The 20,908-nt window shown below is 45.6% G+C and overlaps 1 protein-coding gene across 9 annotated transcripts in view; it reads right to left on the bottom strand.

Moving 5' to 3' along the window:
* Positions 1 to 20,908, bottom strand: part of LOC146871736 (zinc finger CCCH domain-containing protein 11A-like) — an 858,888-nt gene that overhangs the window by 442,804 nt on the left and 395,176 nt on the right. For all 9 annotated transcript variants that reach the window (XM_085651275.1, XM_085651281.1, XM_085651282.1 and 6 more), the window contains one exon: positions 19,593 to 19,700. In XM_085651275.1, coding sequence (XP_085507401.1) covers positions 19,593 to 19,700 — 108 coding nt within the window. The remainder of the gene's footprint in view (positions 1 to 19,592; positions 19,701 to 20,908) is intronic.

Genomic DNA, 20,908 nt, shown 5'->3' with positions numbered 1-20,908 from the left:
TGCGGTTTGTGGCGTGGATATCCTGAATCCGTGTAAGAACCCAAATTTCTGAACTACCATTTGATTTTTGTGGCAAAAATCTGTCCCACAGAATCTGAATAGAGAGAATCCAAGGGTTTTCGGTACAGAAAACCCCTGACACTATTCGAGTTTTCATCAATCTACTTTGCCCAGGACCCGCGATAGAGTCAGAACTTTCCACTTCTTGGCCAAGGAATCCGATCAGAAGTAAGATAGCTTTTGTTTGCCGTGGCCCACAGCTTCAGTTACCTGATTTTTCCCAGACTGGATTTTACAGGGGACACGAATTGCATCCTTTGAAAATGGCACTATATCAAACGATCCTTCAGGCTGTAAGGAATGAACTTGTGGATGATCTTTCTTAAATACTTGCTATATTGACTTCCTTTTGCATTTCTGTGGTTTTATTGAACTGCAAGTCTTCAACGATTTTTGTTTTTTTCAGCTTGGACTTTGATCAAGGTGAAAAATATTGTTTGACTGTTTCAAATGTTTGCTTTCTTTGTGAAATTCCACATTGACTGACATATGCATTGGACATAAACTATAGACATTTTTGAAAGAGAACATTTTTGTGCAGCGTTTTCAAGAAACAATACAGTTAAAGACATTGTTGATTTTTGGATGCCAAACATGGAGGAAGAACGCCAGGATATTCTACAACTTACGTCGAGAGAGAAAAAACAAAAACGGATGTCCATCTGTTTAGCAGCAAGTTTAGTTAGTGTTATAGGAATTTGTGCGATAGCTTGGTTTTTACATGTGAAAATTCCACTGCATGCGCTTGTACTTTCAACACCCACACAGTTTGAACATTACCATTTTACGCCATCACCGTTAGATGAAAAGCATAGACTCTCCTACAAGAATAATTCATTTATTCGAATGTTACATTATACTCGTAGCATTACTGATGTTTCTAATTGTTGGGTTTGCGGATTGTTACCTGCACACCAGGGTGCAAGGGGAACTCCTCTCATCCTGCTCCCATTCTCCCACAATCGTTCTGGTCGTGCTTGGTTTGCACTTTTGTGGGCTGCAGAAATTAGGGGCGTTTCTAAAGCTGATGTAGGGGGTCTTAATAAGAAATTGAATACAGTATGTTACCCAGATGATGATGGTAATCCGCAAGCAAAGGGATCGGAATGGGAAACTGAGGAATATGCTGGAGGTACCTCTGCCACAAGATATGTATTTGCAAGGACACGGACTAAACTAGAGAAAGGATTCCCTATTATAACAATAACAGACACACGAGCCCCCCTATGTTTAAAAAGTTTCGGTCCCATCTTTGAAGGTAATAGTGATTGTAACACTATATTGACTATAACAGGTCCGACTCTTAGTAGTTTTCTAGCATGCCATAATACATATTTTATTTGTGGGGAATTTTATTTGTGGGAATAAGGGTTATTTCTATCTACCGCCAGGATGGTCAGGGATATGTTACATATCTTTCCTCTTCCCCTCCGTTTACTTAGCTCCAGCTTCTTATCATAAGACTGGATTATCGCCTCACAATCCTTTATTAGCTCGGACCAAGAGAATGATAGATATTAAGGCAGTGGATCAGACTGACACCTCATTTCAAGAATATGTGGACGTGAACTTGGGTATGTTTATCTTTGTTGGTACACCTCTTAATAGTAGGAACATACAAAGACTCACTAGAGTAGTTGAGGCAGCAGTTAATCAGACTACGACAGCTCTAGGTAACATCACTGAGGAACTCCAGACGGCAAGACTTGTAGTTGTACAGAATCGTATGGTTCTAGAAGTTATTCTTGCAGATTGGAGAGGTGCATGCCGAATTATCGGTGCCAGTTGCTGTGTTTATATACCAGACAACGCAACTTCCGTTTATCAGGCCATTTCCAAATTACATAAGATAGCGGCTGAGATACACCAAGACACTGGAACATGGACCTGGTCTAGTTGGTTTTTGGGCATTATGTCATGTCATGGGGATGGAAATTACTTGTCATAGCAGCCTGTATAGTGGCACTATTCTAGGTTGTTGCCTTTGCATTCAATGTATGCCTATTATATGCCGCCTCTGTACTTCTTTATGCATGTCCTATATCCCTTAGAAAGTGGATATTTGTGAGGTTAATAAGCAGTTTATGCTTCAGCAACAAATAGATGAATTTATGAAAATAGATACAGAAAGCTTGAACGATGCAGATAGAGCACTTTCAACTGTTACAGTATAACATTGATTTGGTTTTTTACTCTTCATGTATTCTCAAAGTTTTATATATATATATATATATATATATATATATATATATATATATATATATACATATGTGTGTGTTTGAAATGTATTCTCAATTAGACAAAATGTATTTAGCAGAGGCTAAAAGGAGGGACTGTTAAACGGTAAAAAATTGTATTCTGTTAACTTAGCCTCCGCTTCCAGCCATTTTGTCTACCAGCCCCATTTTGTGTTTCTGCGGGGACTTTGGTGAAGTCAGAAGTTACATGTTCACTGAAAGCTGGTTGTATAGATAAGGCTCGCATGTCACAGTGAGCCCTGCCCTGCCGAAAGGCCTAAGTTAACAGATGCTTTATCTGTTAGCCCAAAAACGTCTGTCACCTCCCTACAAAGATGACGTGGGTAGGGGTTTATCAGGGTTAAACATGTAAACATTGTGTAAGGGGTTGTAAGGGGATGTGTAACAATGACAAAAGGGGTTTTAGTGCTGGTCTTACTGTACCAAATGAGCATAAATACTAGGTTTGAAACCATGCTAATCTGCATAACCAGAAAGCGGTAGGAAACTACAGGTGTGGTACTTGTTCTATTTGTCCGAACTGTATTGAGGTGAAAAATTAGAATTTTAATGGCAAAACACTGGTGGCTAAAACGCTCAATTGCCGTAGCAAGAACGTGGTATACCTGCTTGTCTGCCCATGTGGCCTGGGATACGTTGGCGAGACATGCAGGGAACTGCATGTTCGGCTTTTGGAACATAAGTCAGCACTGAAAACCAGTAAAGGGAATGCACCCCTGACAGATCACTATCTAAGAAAGAACCACAACTGTATTCAGTTTAGTTGGTTCATACTAGAGAAAGTGAATATCAGTAGGAGAGGAGGGAATTTGGACGCCATCAGAAAAATGAGGGAACGATGGTTCATGTGTCATTTAGATACCATTGACAAAGGATTACATTCCAGAGAAAACTGGATGAAACGGATTGCTAACCAATAGAAAATTCAGAAACATTAACAATTAGCCTGTGAGGTTGCCGACTGGTATAATTATGTAATTAAAATTATAGACATGAAATTTTTCAGAAATAGAGTAAGGATGGCCACTCAATCTGAGACGGTTGTAATGCATATGTATAGAAGCCAAGTGATAAAACAATAAAAAGAGACGATGCAACAGACACATGGGTTAGATAAAGAAACAAATCCAACGAGGTAAAAAACAAATCTAGGTTGAGGTTTTTTCAGGAGAGGGAATATTTAGGTCTCTAGCAAAATAAATGAAAGTGTTGACGGTATGTGGTAATATTAATTGAGAGTCGAACAAGATTATGCAGATAGATGGCACAGAGCTGATGACCAAATAGGTAGTGTAGAAAGTAGTAGGTGGAAATATGGGTAAGTGCGGGCGCACACGAGATAAGGGGAACAATAACATGAATACATAAGGAGGAATGTAGATCTCAAATACCTAATAAGCATAGACGGAGATTGAATTAGTGTAACAGGCATATTACTATTAGGATCTTTCCATCGCAACTGCCACTAGAAATGTCCTCGATGGCAAGTAGGCGTGGGTAGGGTCAGCCCAAATAAGAATACAAGTTCATAGGGGCATAACGAGTAATTTTCTACCTCATACCATTACTCCCGTTGAATATTACGCTTGGAAACCGATCCGATGAACAAATAACAATCCATCTGGGGAGAAAGCTTCCGGGGTAAAAGAGGCAGAGAACGGCATTCCTCCATGCCGTAACACGAGTATTTCCAGGTCAAGGAAGGCAGAGACAACAAAACTATGATACCATGACCCTAACAGGCTGGCTTCCGGGTTAATTAGGGCAGAATCAGCGGGCCCGGTAGGAGAGGCTCTAAGCCCACAGCTGGCACGCATCAAGAGAACAATGGGGAGCCAATCGCGTGCTTTAAATTTAGATATTTAAGCTCGAACGCAAAGGGCATTTCATTTGGATGACCCACAGCGGAAGGACGATTTGCAGCCTCTCTACATGAATTTTAAGGTAATGAGGAGGGAGATTATGAGAGAGGGATGTTTTATAACAAAGTCACCCTTTAAGCCGATATCTAATCCTTAAGATAATACTAATAGTTATGGGATCTCTCCTCCTTCTGTCTTTTCAGTTAATATCAACTGGAGACTGCAAAAGACAGTACCCCCTTTGAAGATTTTACCAGTAAGACTTGGTGAGGGTGCGAGAAGTAAGCAGTCTTTTCAGGTACGTCAGTTACCTAAGCAGCAAAACATCAGTTTTCCACACCCTGATAAATAGAAAACTAATTTCAGGTTTCTCCCCTAGAATGAAAATTAATGATTTTAATGTGAAATACTCAGTGAAACACTCCAGAAAAACGCTCTGCACAGAAATTATAACAAGGATCCTACCACTGAATTAATTGAGGTGAGAATAGGACATTGCTTACAAAAATGCCTACAATTAAGCCCGTCACAATAATTAGTATACATTTAGCGTTGATATGGATATATATTTTGTAGATTCTCTGGATCCGAGGCTAAAAACATGCCCAACAAATCAAAGCGTATGGAGATGGCAGTAAAATGAAATAAGGTAAAATACCCTCAGTTTGTCTTTATAATTAGTTCCCTGACCAGGTGCACCAGGGGTTGGCTCCTCTAGAAGCATGTTAGGATTAATAAGGGTGGTGCATGGGACCATAAGCACACACTAGAAGGAGCCCATCTGATAGAGTTAATAGGTACGATATGAAATGTTGGACAAAATATGTATGTCATGTCTCTGTAACTGTAGAAATAATTAATAGATCTTGTAACATACTCAAGATAGTGGGTACTGAAATGAAACTATGAAAAATACAAATGATAAAGTTGTCGCAAACAGTAAGCCGCCTACAAGTGCAGCATTGAACTACATGAAATATTAATATATTGTATCTGCTTACAGGACTGTGATCAAAGGCAACCATACAGTGCCAATTAAGAGAGACTTATACTGGTCTTGATAAAGATGGGATATCAATAGAACCATCGAAATGCATTGACGCTTCATTCAACACAATCCGTGGAAATAGCTTATCCTATAGATAAGAATTATAGATTGTATCTAGGATTTGCACTTGAACTGTTCCGACCCGATGTGTTTCTAAATGACAAATTGTACTGTCTGTATTTGTCTCTCTGTTGAATGTTTGTTGGCATACACTAGGGATCAAAGCTATAGTAATCACTCCTATGTTGAATTATTGTGTTGAACTATTAGTTTTGTGTCTTTTCCTGAATGCATGTAACAAAGTATTTTAATGGTATATGAATTTGATGTCATTTTCAGTGCAATAAGTTTGATAGTATTTTTTATATCAAGTGAACATTTTTAAATAAAGCAATAATTTTTAAATATACAATTCATAGTTGTGTAGTAATATCTTTAACTCCGCATTCACTAACATATGGGCTATAACTTTGCGCTGGGAATTTAGAGACTTAATATTAGTATACATCCTCACCAAGGGATTTTCATTTTTACTTGTCAATAGTACCCTTTTCCCCTGGTCTGAGACAAAGGGTCTCTCTCAAAGAAAAAATCACATTGAAACCATGCTAGTTAGTTCCCTCTCAGGCACTTGTAGTCTGTATGATGAACTCCTCTCATGAGATGTAATAAACTTGTGTTTTTGTTCCACTCCAGTGTCGAACCTCATTTTGTGAACCCGTAGACAAAGGGTGTCCCTGCACCAGTGAGACTGATAGGAATCTCACTTCTACACCCTGAGATCTCCGTTGTGCTGAAACCACTGCCTTCTGAGGCACCACTAGTGTGCCCTCATATGCCAGCGTGCATGGCCGACTAACAGTATGCAAGAAGTGAAAGGACCGAGCAGGCGTAAGACCTTCAGGACTGACACTTTCCCCCCTTCATGAAACAACGAAATCATAGCCTGGATATCTAGGATCCACTGAGGAAGCGGAAAGGCACGATTCATAGTGGTGTCCAGTAATGCTCCTATAAACAGGTTGCGCTGGGTAGGGCACCAGGTGAGATTTGGGTACATTTATCGAAAAACCCAAGTCTAACAGCTGCTGAGCTGTTATCTGCAGATGATGCAGCACCAACTCTGGAGACTTTGCTTTGAGCAGCCAGTCATCCAGATAGGGGAATAAAATCCCATACCTCCTGAGATGAGTTGCAACCACCGCCATCACCTTTGTGAACACTCACAGTGCAGAAGTAAGTCCAAATGGAAGGACCGCAAATTGGTAGTGTTGGAATCCCACCGTAAAACAGAGATACTTCCGATGCAACCTCAGGATGGGGATGTGAAAATAGGCATCCTGCAAATCAATCAACACCATCCAGCCTTTCTGCTGCAGCGCCAGAAGAACCCGAGCTAGGGTCAACATCTCCAACTTATCCTGTCTGAGGTAAAAATTCAAGACCCTGAGGTCCAGGATCGGTCTAAACCGCCCATCCTTTTTGGGGATCAGGAAGTATCGGGAGTACCTGGTGCAAAATATATATGTATATCCATTTAAATTCACATGTATGCACTCACACTAACATGAGGTCCAGAGCTCCAAAGGGCTTCCTATCTGACCTTGCCTGGACAAGCTTCCAGCAGCTATTCTGAATCAGACTTAGAGGTCACTTTCCTTGTCCTGACGTCATCATAAGTTTCCTTATCTGGTTGTGCAAGTTGCTTACACAGTGTCGAGCCAGCCTTTCTGGTCTGCCCATATCTGGCTGTTTATAATTTGCATGGTGCAGACATTGAACATCCATATTAGCCATATTTGGCTTGGTACCTTTTTCTAGTTCCGCTGACATGGCATTACTGAACTATATAGCACCCAGAAACCAGCCACTCTGGGAAAAAGCAGTCTGAGAGCCCCTAAGGTGGCAGATATGACTTCTTCCTTGCTAATTAGCAATGATGCATGCTTTTGGTACGAATAAGGAATATGCTACTTACCAGTATGCATCTGTTCTTGGCATGTAGAGCTGTAGAGCCACACACTAAGGATAAGATCGCCATCTGGTGTTGGGCTCGGATGATTGCAGGTTGTTGTTGTCTTCGGAAGAAGTCTTTGGTCACGAGATTGGTGACTCCTCCCCTGGACAACAGTGCGCATGGGCATCCACTCCATCTTCAGATTGTTTTTCGCCATGATGGGAAATGGAGTGTGTAAGAAGTAAAGAGAAAGGATGTCCATGTGTAGTGTCTAATTAAGACGGATGCTGGAACAGATACAGGTCCCGGGGAGGCGGGTGGGCGTGTGTGGCTCTGCAGCTCTACATGCCAAGAACAGATGCATACTGGTAAGTAGCATATTCCGTTAAGAGGCATATGAGCTGCAGATCACACACTAAGGATAGACTATATAGCAGTGTCTTCCCTAGCGGTGGTCACCTGTATCAGTTGCAGCAGTTTGGAATAGAGTTTTTAGGACAGCTTGGCCTACTGAAGCTTGTTGCTTGGATTGCACATCAACACAGTAATGCCTAGTGAAGGTGTGTGTGGTAGACCATGTGGCTGCTTTGCAAATGTCTTCTAAGGGGATGTTCCTTAAGAATGCCATAGAGGCCCCTATTTTACGCGTGGAGTGCGCCCTAGGGGGAACGGTAAGAGTACGTTTAGCTTTTTGGTAACATATTTGGATACATTTGACTATCCATCTGGCGATACCCGATTTGGAAATGGGGTTGCCTTTGTGTGGTGGTGCGAAAGCAACAAACAGTTGCTTGGTCTTCCGAAAAGGTTTGGTTCTGTCGATGTAATAGAGCAAGGCTCTTTTAACATCTAAGGTATGAAGTGCCCTCTCGGCTACTGAGTCTGGATTAGGGAAGAAGACTGGCAGTTCCACAGACTGGTTTAGATGGAAAAGGGAAATGACTTTAGGGTGGAATTTTGGATTCGTCCTAAGAACCACTTTGTTCCGATGTAGTTGTAGGAAGGGTCCTTCTAGAGTTAGGGCTTGTATTTCACTTACTCTTCGCAGGGATGGGATTGCGATGAGGAAAGCTACTTTCCATGTTAGGAACTGCAGTTCGCATTTGTGCATTGGTTCAAATGGTGGACCCATGAGCCTTGTTAGAACAATATTAAGGTCCCACACCGGGGAAGGCGGTAACCTTGGAGGAATGATTCTTTTAAGACCCTCCATAAATGCTTTAACAGCTGGTACCTTAAAGAGGGACAGGTGTTGTCTATTTTGCAAATAGGCTGCCAATGCCGCTAGATGTAGACGTATAGAGGAATACGCTAAATTGCATCTTTGCAGGTGCAATAAATAGCAAATGATGTTCTGGATGGAAGCATCCAGTGGTTGTATGTCATTGTTAGCGCAGTAAATGGCAAATCGTTTCCATTTTGCAGCATAGCATGCCCTAGTAGTAGGTCTCCTGGCTTCTTTAATGATATTCATACAGTCTGGAGGAAGGTTGAGGTACCCGAACTCTATGACTTCAGGAGCCAGATTGCCAAATTCAGTGTTTGAGGATCTGGGTGTCTGATTTCTCCATGGTTCTGGGTTAAGAGATCCGGGGAGAGATGCAGTTTGATGTGGAACTAGCGATAGTTCCACAAGTGTGGTGAACCAGGGTTGACGTGCCCAAGTGGGAGCCACTAGGATGAGTGTCAGCGACTGCTGTTTCAGTTTGCGTACCACAAATGGAATGAGAGGGAGAGGCGGAAAAGCGTACGCAAATCTGCCTGACCAGTTCATCCATATTGCATTGCCCTTTGATCGCGGGTGTGGGTACCTGGCGGCGAAGGTTGGGCATTTTGCGTTTTCTGGTGTGGCGAACAGGTCTATGTCTGGTTGCCCCACTTTTTGAAGAATGGGAGTAAGACTTTGGGGTGTAGTTCCCATTCGTGTATCTGCTGTGTGTGGCGACTTAGGAGGTCTGCCACCTGGTTCTGAACCCCTGGGAGGTGTTCTGCTAGCAGGTAGATGTTCCGGGGAATTGCCCATCTCCAAATTTGTTGCGCCAGTTGGGACAGTTGTAGAGAATGTGTCCCTCCTTGTTTCTGTATGTAATACATTGTGGTCATGTTGTCAGTGCGGATGAGGACAGTTTTGTTCTGGAGATGCACTTGGAAGGATTTCAGTGCTAGGAACACCGCTAGAAGTTCTAGGTGATTGATGTGGAACTGTTTTTGTTGAGTGGTCCACCGTCCCTGAGTGGTGTGTTGAAGGAGGTGGCCTCCCCACCCTGTGAGGGATGCGTCTGTGGTCAGCACAACTTGTGGAAGGGGCTCCAAGAACGGCCGCCCTTTGGACAGGTTGATGGTGTTCCACCACTTCAGTGAGCGAAGTGAGCGGCTGTCCACCAACACCAGATCGGTAAGTTGTCCGTGGGCCTGATTCCACTGTTGTGCTAGACATTCCTGTAGGGGACGCATTTGAAGGCGTGCGTAGGGTACTATGGAGATACATGACGCCATCATGCCTAAGAGTTGCATGAACACTCTTGCGGGGAGAGAGTGTTGTGTTTGAAATGTTTCGATCAGACTTTGTATGTTGGCTATCCTGGCTATGCTGGGATAAGCTACGGCTTTGGCTGGGTCTATGGTGGCTCCCACGTATTGTTGTACTTGGGAGGGTTGTAGTTGAGATTTGGGATAGTTGATGGTAAATCCCAAGTTGTGCAGGGTTTGAATAGTGCGGTGGGTGTGGTGAACGCATTTGTCTAGAGTATTGGCTTTTATGAGCCAGTCGTCCAGGTAGGGGAAGACGTGGATTTGTTGTCTCCTGAGATATGCTGCCACAACTGCCAAGCACTTTGTGAACACCCTTGGTGCAGTTGTTACTCCGAATGGGAGAACTGTAAACTGATAGTGTTGACCGTCTACCACGAATCGTAGATACTTCCTGTGAGCGGGATGCATAGGGATGTGAAAATATGCGTCCTTGAGGACTAATGTGGCAAGGAAGTCTCCTTGTTGAAGTAATGGAAGGACCTATTGGAGAGTGATCATGTGGAAATGATCTGATTGTATGTACTGGTTCAGTAGTCTGAGGTCCAGTATGGGTCTCAAGGTTTTGTCCTTTTTGGGAATGAGGAAGTATAGAGAATATACTCCTGTGCCCTGATGTTGTAGTGGAACAGGTTCTATGCGTTTTTCTGAAGCAAAGACTGTATTTCCTGTTTGAGGAGCGTGAGGTGGTGAGACGTCATGGGACGGTGTCTGGGTGGTATGTTTGGGGGTGGGTTTATGAGTTCGAGGCAGTAGCCATATTGGATAATTTGTCTTACCCACCTGTCTGTAGTGATGGTATTCCAGACCGGTAGGAACTGTTGAAATCTGCCCCCGACTGGAGTGGAATGGTCTGGGGGGGGGGGGGGAAGGGGAGTGGTGGCAAGTCACTGTTTGGTGGCTGTAGAGGAACGGGTGTTGTTGTTGTTGCCCCGTCCCCGGCCTTTATTATTGTTTCCCCGATACCCTCCTCTAAAATATCCTTTGTTAGGGGATGTTTGACCTGAAGTTTTGAAGGTGGAAGAGCTGTCTGTTCCCACATTTTTGGATCCTCCTCTGTAAAAGGAGCGACGAAAGGAGCCTCTGGGTTGAGTAGACTGCAATGCTCCCATAGATTTTGCAGTTTCATTATCTTTCTTCATTTTTTCCAGGGCAGTGTCCACTGCCGGCCCGAATAGTTGCTCCTGATTAAAGGGTTGAGCAAGAATGGAGGTTTGTTCTTCCGGCTTGAAGCCGGAGATGCGCAGCCATGCGTGGCGTCTAAGCAATACGCTTGTGTTGACCGCCCTAGAGGCGGTGTCCGCTGCGTCTAATGCACATTTAATGGAGGCATTGGATATTAGTTTGCCTTCTTGTATGAGGTCAGTGGCCTGTGTTTTGAAAGGTTCAGGCAGGTGTTGCAAGAGATCCTCCAGTTGATCATAATGGGCTCTATCATAACGAGCCAATAGGGCTTGTGTATTTGCGATACGCCAGTGGTTAGCCGCTTGAGCGGCAACCCTTTTGCCGGAAGCCTCCAGGAGTTTAGACTACTTGTCTGGGGGCGGCGTGTCTCCGGTTGTTTGGGAGTTGGCCCTTTTTCTGGCATTGGAGATGACTAGTGATTCTAGGGGGAGTTGCGCCTTGATGTACGCAGGATCTTGTGGCGCTGGTCTGTATTTTTTCTCTATTCTGGGGTTGAGAACCCTGGCCCTGACAGGGTCTTTAAAAACCTCAGTGGCATGCTTTATTACTCCCTTAATCATGGGTAGAATGTGGACTGTTTTCTGGGACTGCTCCAAAGTGTCAAGTAGAAAATCCTCCTCAGGAGTGTCGGTGTGCATGGTGACACCATGAAACGATGCTGCTCTGTTAATAAGCTGACCGAACCCTAAATGGTCATCAGGAGGGGAGGGTTTTGAGGGGTATGGAGCGGGGTCAGGCACATCAGGCATAGGGTAAGTCCAGTCATCTACTGGTGCTGTGTACGGGAGTGTAAAGGGATCAGTAGGATCAGTGGGATAAGTAAAGAAATCTGGGTCTCCCCCTCCCCCAAAATCATCATCATCCTGTGGAGGTGGTGTATGAGAAGGAGATGGTAGAGGTGCAGGCGGTGGGGGTGGGGGGGATGGAATAGGAGGTAATGTAGGAGAGGAAGGACGTAAGGGGGAAGTGGCACAGTCCTTCTTTGGAGGTGCTGGAGGAGGTGGTGAGTCCAGCTTCCTCTTCTTGTAGGGCACCGCTGTGATATGTCCAGTTTTTGGATTTATGTAAATCCGTTTTTGCTTAGGAAAGAGTTCCTCAGTGTCCGAAGGCGGCTGTGGCGCCGACTTTTTCGGGTCTTTATGGACGTGTTTGGGCACCGAAGAGGTTTTGGGTGCCGAAGAACTTTTGGGTTCCGGTGGATTTTTCGGTGCCGAAGAACCTTTCGGTGCCGACGAGCCTTTCGGTGCCGACGAGTCTTTCGGTGTCGGTGGAGATATCGGGACCGAGTGACGTTTCGGGTCCGATGGAGTTTTCGGTCCCGAAGCCTGCTTTGGTGCCGAAGGCACAATGACGTGAGGTTTGCTCGAGCCCGAGCCACCTGCAGGCTTACTTTTCTTCGGAGCCGGACCCGAGGGCGGGGCTTCAGAAGATGTTTTTGGATCGCGACTGGGCCCAGTTGGCAGAGTCTTGACCAATGTCTTTTTGGGTGGTGTTGGGGTAGGGGGGCTGGTACTCACAGGCTGCCCCGGATCTGAATCGTCGGCCTCGGACACGATTTGGAGATCTTCGGAGTCATCGTCAGGGACGTCCTGTGTAAAGATGTCTTCTGGTTCCGGAACCGGCTTGGCCATGCTATGGCGTCGAGCTCTCCGGTCCCGGATGGTTTTCTTCGAACGGAACGCGGCGCAGGCTGGACAGCTGGATTCGTTGTGGTCTGGTAAAAGGCACAAATTACAGACCTCGTGGTGATCGCTATGAGGGAACTTTGCTCCACATTGGGGGCATTTTTTAAAAGGTGTCCTTTCCATCAGCCACGTCCGGAGTCGGTCCGATACGGTTTTCGACGTCGAGTTTTGAAGTTATGAGAGTTGTAGGGATTGCTATAAGTTTTCTGCTGGAGCGGAAAAAAGTTCATCCGAACCCAATGGCGGAAAAAAACAATCTGAGGATGGAGTGGATGCCCATGCGCACTGTTGTCCAGGGGGAGGAGTCACCAATCTCGTGACCAAAGACTTCTTCCGAAGACAACAACCACCTGCAATCATCCGAGCCCAACACCAGATGGCGATCTTATCCTTAGTGTGTGATCTGCAGCTCATATGCCTCGAACATACATTTCACTCTGTTTCTGAGCAAACCTGCTATGTCTGGTGAGTTTCATTCATTCACTCCAGGGAGGGTACCAGTATTTCTCGATCAGTACCACCCCTGACCCCTTTCCTGCTCCGGAACCACCTCTATCGCACCTTTCTGAAGCAAGGCCAGGACCTCTTGCTGAAGAAACAGCAGATGGTCCTCCGAACACCAGCTCTGGCGAGGAGGGTAAGGAGGGGGAAAACTCCTGGAAAGGAAGGGCGTATCATTTTCTACAAGGTTCAAAACCCAAAGATCTGATGTAACAGAGTTCCAAGTTTGTAGAAAATGGGACACCCGACCTCCTACAGGACCAACATGCTCCAAGATGGGGGGGATCTAGAGCAGCTTCCCTGTGGATCATGTGGGAGGTGGACGGTGAGGGAGGGGGACAGGAGAGGAGGAGGTGGACTGTTGCTACTGTTGTTGCTGACGGCCTCGAAAGGAAGCCGCCTTTCCAAAACCACGCAACCTCCTCTAACCATAGCCCCTAGGCTGGGACTGCAGGCCTAAAGATCTCGCAGTGGCCCTGCTATCCTTGAAACGTTGCAGAGCAGAATACGCCTTTGTCCCAAATAGCATGGATCTATCGAAAGGAAGACCAAGCAGAGTGGCCTAAACATCCTGAGAAAACCTCAAACCTCTCAATCAGGCGTGCCTCCTGGTAACCACCGAGGAGCCCATCACCCTGGCGACTGAGTCCCCTGTATCCAGACCTTAGTGAATCACTTGACGAGCTGCAGCCTGCGTATCAGTCAATACCTCCAGAAAATGCCCTTGTACATATGCAGTTTAGGAGACACCTCTTTGGCGGAGTCCATCAAAGCGTGGATATATCTTCCCAACAAGCAGGTGGGGTTTGTAGATTTTAAAGCCATTTTTGTCGAGAACACTTTTTTGGCTGACTGCTCTAGCTTTTTGGAGTCCCTATCCCCCAGGGTGGTGGGGAAGGATCCTGCCGACTGTTTGGATGAACAAAACACTTGAACCACCAAGCTCTCCGGAGAAAGGTTAGAAAAGCCAGTACCCCTGGGGCAGGCTTATAGAGTCTTGCAACCGCTCTTGAAACTGCTGGGGAGACAAAGGCTTCTGCCACACCTCTAGCATCTGTTCCATTAAAGCCTCATAGAATGGAAGTAAAGGCTCAACCACTGACGACGGAGAGTGCAGAACTTTAGTTCGAATATTAGACCTGACCTCAGCTGTGGGCAATTGCAGTTCCGACAGGTCAGCAGCCTTCCTGATGACAGTATGATAAGGAGCCACGTCCTGACAAAGCATTGCCTTTGGGGAAGAGAGCTCCCACTCCGGGAAAGTGTCCAAGCCATTGGCCTCCTGAAGACCTTCGAAGTCATCCACAGACTCAAGGATTTCCCCCCTCTCCAGCTTGTTCCTGCTGTGCCTGCTACTGATCTTCTTCCAGCAGCCTCTGAGCCTCCCTCCTGGAGAGCATCTTCGGGACCGGTGTCGGCGGCAGCAGTGAAATCGGCGCTGCTGTCGGAGGACCCTTAGTAGTGGTCAACAGCGCCGCTCAAAGCTGGGAAGGCGTAGGCCCAAAAGCAGACGGCACTGGAGAATGCGGAATCGACAGAGAACCTCGGCGCCGAGAGATGCCATGATGGTGTCATCAGCATGAAGGGCACGAATGGTGCCAGTGCATGTTGCTGGGGGCTGCCCAAATTGTAGGCAAGCGGACCCACAGGGCCAGCTGGCACGCCGGATGGGTGAGCTGCTTTGGCAAACATGCCAAACATCGCATTGAGAAAACACGATGGATTCGCACCCGGATCCGGAAAAGGTGGGTAAGATCCGGAGCCACCTGGTCTGAATCTGACCTAGGCCGAGAGGCGGGTTGTGCCTGCGGTGCCGGTGACACCGGGGCTGGGAAGGGCGAAGCCGGAGGAGTTGGAGATGACTCCCTGGGTGCCGGCAAATTCCTTGGTGCGGGAGAATGGACCGGAGTTGCCTGCGGAGAAGGAGAGGACAAAGGCGAGATGTCATCTTTACCACGACGCCGCTGAATCGGAGAAGCCAACCTCAAAGACTTGCCTTTCAAAGACCGACGCCAGGACCCATGACAATGCTTCTTTTTGTGCTTCTTCAATGACATGGAGGTGTGCGGGGTCGTCGACTTCGATCTTTTGCGGCCTCTCTTCTCCTTTCTCGCCCCGGCCATGAATATCTTTGCCTCTCGCTTCTCGAGTGCCTTCGGATTCATCCTCCGACAAGACGAACATCCTTCGACGTCGTGATCCAACAACAGGCACCAAAGGAAATCTTCGTGGGGGTCCATGATGGACATATGATCCCCACATTCCCTGACTTCTTTTGTGTAGCCATCATAGTGCTACACCACAGATAGAAACTGAAACAAAGTAATATCCTAAGGAAATGGAGAGTCCCAGAAAAAACGTTACGCATAGACGGCGCAGGAAAAATGGAACGGACATCAGCATGCCGACGAGGTATTCTTATGGCTCCGGTGACGTCATAAGGAGTTGCGAGCCTGACGCCGGCTAAATTGTTTCAGTATTTTGGGGGCCCCATGCCGCAGTGCCCTCGTTGTGGAGAGGAGGGGGCTGACTTTAAACACATGTTTTGGTCCTGCGATGTTTTAAGTGGCTACTGGGAGGAGGTCGTCAGATGCCTGGCCCAAGTGACAGGGCGGGAGTTGCGGGTGGAGATGGGAGTCTGTTTGCTGCTTTGGTTTCCACACACGCCGCGCACGAAAATCACTAGCAAGTTTTGCGACCTGGGGCTGGTGGTGGCCAAGCGAGAAATTACGCTCCACTGGAAGTCGAGGACGGGTCCCAGCGTCGCGAGGTGGAGAGCGACATTTACCAAGTGGGCGGGTAGCGAGGGCACGTTCAGGCTGCAGCTTGCACTTAGGCGAAACGATGACAAGGCTCTGGACATGGCTCGGGCGTGGGAAGCACTAATGGTTGATCTCCAGGGATGGGGAGCAGCGGGGGAGGGAGGCCCTGCGGCACTGGAGCAACAGGCAGGTACTTAGGGGTGGGGGAGGCTAGCTGATTGGCTCATGGGGGCCGGGGGCTCTCCTTTTCCTCTTTGCCTGGGGCCTGTCTGTGGTGGCTCATGGCTCTTAATACGGCTCCTTCTGAGAGAGGTTATCCTGGTAGTAGTCGTCCCGGCACACTGACACGTGGGTGGGGGGGGGCTGTATTATTTCAGGGGAGGGTTTGGGGACGGCGCATTGGTAGGTGGAAGTGGCCCAGATTGTATTTGGATGTGATTTTATAAGCGGATGGCGGCCACTGGCCAGATGAACATTGTGGATGTCAATTGTGTTTGAGTAATGCAATAAAAAATGTTTTTGCAAAAAAAAAAAAAAATAAGGAGTTGCGAGCTGAGCCGTGCTATTAGGACGCCCTTGTCGACGTGGGAGAGCTATGAAAAAACATTCTGTGGAATGCAGGCACAGGGGTAATTCAAAAGGTGAGGAATCCACAGGCAGATGTATCCATTAGAAACCGCTTTTACTTACCTGTAAACAGCGCCTCTTCGATCACCCCCAGTTTCCATTGGTTAACAATGGGCGCCAGACTCCAAATTTGACCTCTGCAGCCGGGCACCACTGTGCCACTGGTGGTGCAGTCTTGGTGCTAACTTGAACCATGCCTGGTGTTAACCACAGACTCCCTTAGACTGGATTTGTAAGTTGTGTACTTACCTGCAAAACTGCATTCTTGTTTTGCTGCTATAGGTTAACAGTCCTAAACTGAAAAACTGCACTGTTTACTTTTTTAAAGTGAAAAGTATTTTTATTGAAAACTGTACTCACCTTTTAACATAAATCTAAGTTTTAAAATAAATCAAGAAAGCTTGTATTTCTAAAATTGATGTGGATCTCCTTATTGAGTCATGTCATTTATCAATGACTGTGTGTATAACAAATGTCTTACACTCCTCTGTGTTAGCCCTAAGGCTGCTTGACCACACTTCCACAAACAGAGCAGTTTGGGTTTACATTGAGGCCTGTACACTTCAGAAGGAATCTCTAGACTCTTTACACAATATAACCACTTACTGGTATATCACAAAGAGCCAAGTGGCGTAGAGTAGAGTGGCATACACTGTAGTGGCATAGACTGAATTAGCATAAAGTGGAGTAGAATACAGTGTAATACTGTACAGTGGAGTGTAGAAGAGTGGAGCGGCAGAGTGGAATAGCGTAGAATAGTGTGGCATAGACTGGAGTGGCATATATTGAAGTCGCGTAGAGACGAGGAAACTTATAAACTGGAGTGGCGTCTCATACAGAAGAGTGGAGTGCTGTGTAGTACAGTGTTGGTAACTGTCGGAGAGTTTTGTCCAACAGAGCATACAGGCACAGCGTTATGTACAAATTTGGACAATGGGGTGTAAGAGGATGGAGTAGAGACTATTAGAGTGGCATAAAGTGTAGTAGAGTTTTGTAGAATGGAGGAGAGTGCACTGGAGTGGCGTAGAGGGGAGCAGTATACCGTGGAGTGGCATAAAGTGGAATAGAGTGGAGTGACGGAGTGTAATAGCATAGTGAAGTAGTGTACAGTGGAGTAGTGTAGACTTGAGTGGTGTACAGTGGAATGGCATAGAGTGTAATAGCATATAATGTAGTAGTTTACAGTGGAGTGGTGTACAGTTAAGTGGTGTAGACTTGAGTGGTGTATTGTGGGGTGGAGTGTAATAGCATACAGTGGAGTGGCTTGCACTGGAGTTGGGTAGAGTAGAATACCATACAGCAGAGTGGCAAAGACTGAAGTTGCATACAGTTTAAAGGCATAGAGAGGAATAGCAGAGAGGAGTAAAGCGGAATGGCATAGGGCAGAATGGCGTAGAGCAGAATGGCAAATAATGGAGAAGCATCCAATGGAGAAGCATCCAATGGAGAAGCATCCAATGGAGAAGCATCCAATGGAGAAGCATCCAATGGAGAAGCATCCAATGGAGAAGCATCCAATGGAGAAGCATCCAATGGACTAGCATGGTGTGGAGTGGTGCACATTGAAGTGGCAAGGAGTGGAATAGCATATAGTGAAGTAGCATGCTGTGCAGTGGCTTTCAGTGAAGTGGCATAGACTGGAGTAGGTCTAGAGCGCAATAGCATACAGTGGTACAATGGAGTGGCATCCAATGGAATAGCATAGAATGGAATGGATTGGCATACAGTGGAGTGTTGTACAGTGGAGCAGCATACATTGGAATAGCAGAGTGAAGTGGCGTTCAGTGGAATGGCAGATGAAAAGCATATTCTGGAGTGGTGTATAGCGGAGTGGCGCGTAGAGTAAAGTGGCATGGAGCGGAGTGGCGCAGAGCAAAGTGCAGCAGAGGGTAATAGTGTACAGTGGACTGCCGTGGCGTACAGTGGAGTGGGGTACAGAGTAATAGCATAAAGTGGACTGGCGTACATTGGAATAGCCTAGAATGGAGTGGAGTACTATACACTGGAATAGCGTGGAGTGGCATACAGTGGAATAGCGTAAAGTGGAATAGGGTCCAGTGGAGTGGCACACAGCGGCGTAGATTGAAATCTCATGCAGTGGGGAGGCAAAGAATGGAGCAGCGAAGAGTAGAATACCGTGAAGTGGAGTACAGTGGCTGGATGTTCAGATGGATGTGCTATTTAGCAGCAATGTAGATTATAGTGTGCAGAGTAAGGCAAAACAGCGAACTGTGCTGAGATGCATTTCTCCAGACTTACCAATCAACGCAGGGCTATGCATGGAGGCCTTACATTGCTTTGTAAATCTGAAGCGATACCATGCGTACCGCAATCAGATTATACAGCTAGGTCTTAGTTATATTTTGGGCCATGGAATACCGCGGTAACTTTGCAGTTTACCATAGTACATGGCGATGACAAGCCAGTCTATAATTGGGTTTTTATAGAATTAAAAGGCAGCAAAACTTTATTTTGTGAACCAGAGGGCAAGCAAAAAAAACTTATGTAGATTAAGATGTCTTTTATTTGTTATGCGTTCAATTATAAAGTTTCCATTAGCATGTTACCATAAGTGGGTCTTGCAGTTGTTTATGTAGTAAATCTGAAACTTTACATATGAAGTTTAATTTATTTTTGGGGCTTCCTTGCTACTTTAAGCATTATTGTGCTACACAGATATCACTAAGCTGCTGACCCCTTATAACTTCATAACCACTTCATTGCTATGAAATTTCATTACAATCCTATCAGCAGTTTTGCCGCTACATGAAACACAAAAGCCTATGTAAAACGCATTGGAGTGAAAGTATGTTTTGGGACCCGCCTTTTTTCACTGCACACCCTTGACCAAACACCACCAAACCTTTCATCCTTCGCCAATGCAACTGGTTTAATAGGTCTGCAAAGTTCTGCTAAGATTCGTCAAATGGGTGCAAAGTTATTGAGGGAGAAAAATCTAAGGAATTCCTATCTCTGATAACACTAATCAGAACTAGAACTGACCTCCATTAAATGACTTGAAATGGCTTTGGACCGGGCTGTTCTAATCTCTTATCCAAGCCGCAATCTTGTGGCATATCCTGCTATATAGAAAATAGCAAATGGTGGCAATTGTTACCTGGGTTAGAGGACAAGGTCACAGTTCTCATCACAGACCGGATGTTCTTCTCGATCCTTGGGAGGCCCTGCTTTGGCGCTGTAGCAGTGCAGATAGATGGTGAGGTCCCTGAAGAGAGCCACCACAAAAGCCAAAAGAAAGAGAAAAGGCAGAATTTGATTAGCACACAGTGCATATGCACATATTAGGGAGCACCCTATAGAGAAAGAAAATCTGGACACACACATATACACACACGCATAAAAGGGCACCATGCAGAATTTACATGAAGCAGAGAAAGTTGCTCCAGGGTGCAAAATGTACAAAGAGTAATAAGTGTCACAGTAAGGAGCAACACAGGCTCGGATTAGCAGGTCACAGAGTGATGAGGAAAGCCAAACTGTGGCGCAATACGAAAGTCACAGTGTAGCTAAACATAGAAACAGTACATAAAACCAATTGAATAAAATGTACACAAAGTCACAGAATAAAACACATACACTAAGAGCAGTACTGTGGGGGGTGGGGAACAACGCAAATTTCGGCGAACGAACTACACTTCCTTCCCCTTGGATGCCCTCAAGATTGAAGATTAGGTTGTAACACCAACACAAAAGTCCTAAACTACCATCATAATCTATCATTTGCTGCATCAGAACCACCTTACCTTGTAGCTCAAGATTTTTGTTTCACATTGAATTCACTCACAATCAATGTCCATGATGCAGAAAAAGAGTCCTTTTCTCTTCTCTAAGCCCTACCCCAGGCTCATGCTGCCACCCTTGTAAGTGCCAACGCACAGAACCATGGTCCAAAGCCAGTACTCAGTGAAACATTATGCTTAAACAATTAAAGATACAAAGTCGTTCAGGGTATCCCAAATGAAAAGACACTTAACCTTAAGCAGTGGTTAAGTCACCAAAACAGGACTCTTTTCACACGTATAGAAAGAAGAAAATAAGTTCTTTAACCTGTGCTTTCGGTTATCCAGTATTGGTATCTTTCATAGAGTATCATGCTTTAATCATTCCCCGAAGTGGGAGTCCCACATTACCATAATATAACAGTATGTATTACTATCATTGGCTCTAATTTAAATGTATAGCCTAAATCCTTTAAAAAAACACACACAAAAAACTTAAAGCCTTAAGGAACAAGGTGAAAGCACCATCTTGAACACTCCCAAGAGAGGCAGACTCCCTCAGATTTTCAAGCACAAGTGGGGATAAAGACTCCCAAGCTCTAAGGGGAGCCTCTGAGGGAGGAGGGTGGGTTGCATGTGAATCTATGAAAGATACCAATACAAGATAACTGAAGTTACAGGTAAAAAACTTATT

This window comes from Triturus cristatus, chromosome 1_1, assembly GCF_964204655.1.
Source record: "Triturus cristatus chromosome 1_1, aTriCri1.1, whole genome shotgun sequence".
NCBI lineage: Eukaryota > Metazoa > Chordata > Amphibia > Caudata > Salamandridae > Triturus > Triturus cristatus.
Note: the sequence above shows the minus strand (reverse complement) of the source record. Positions and strands in the feature narration are given on the sequence as shown.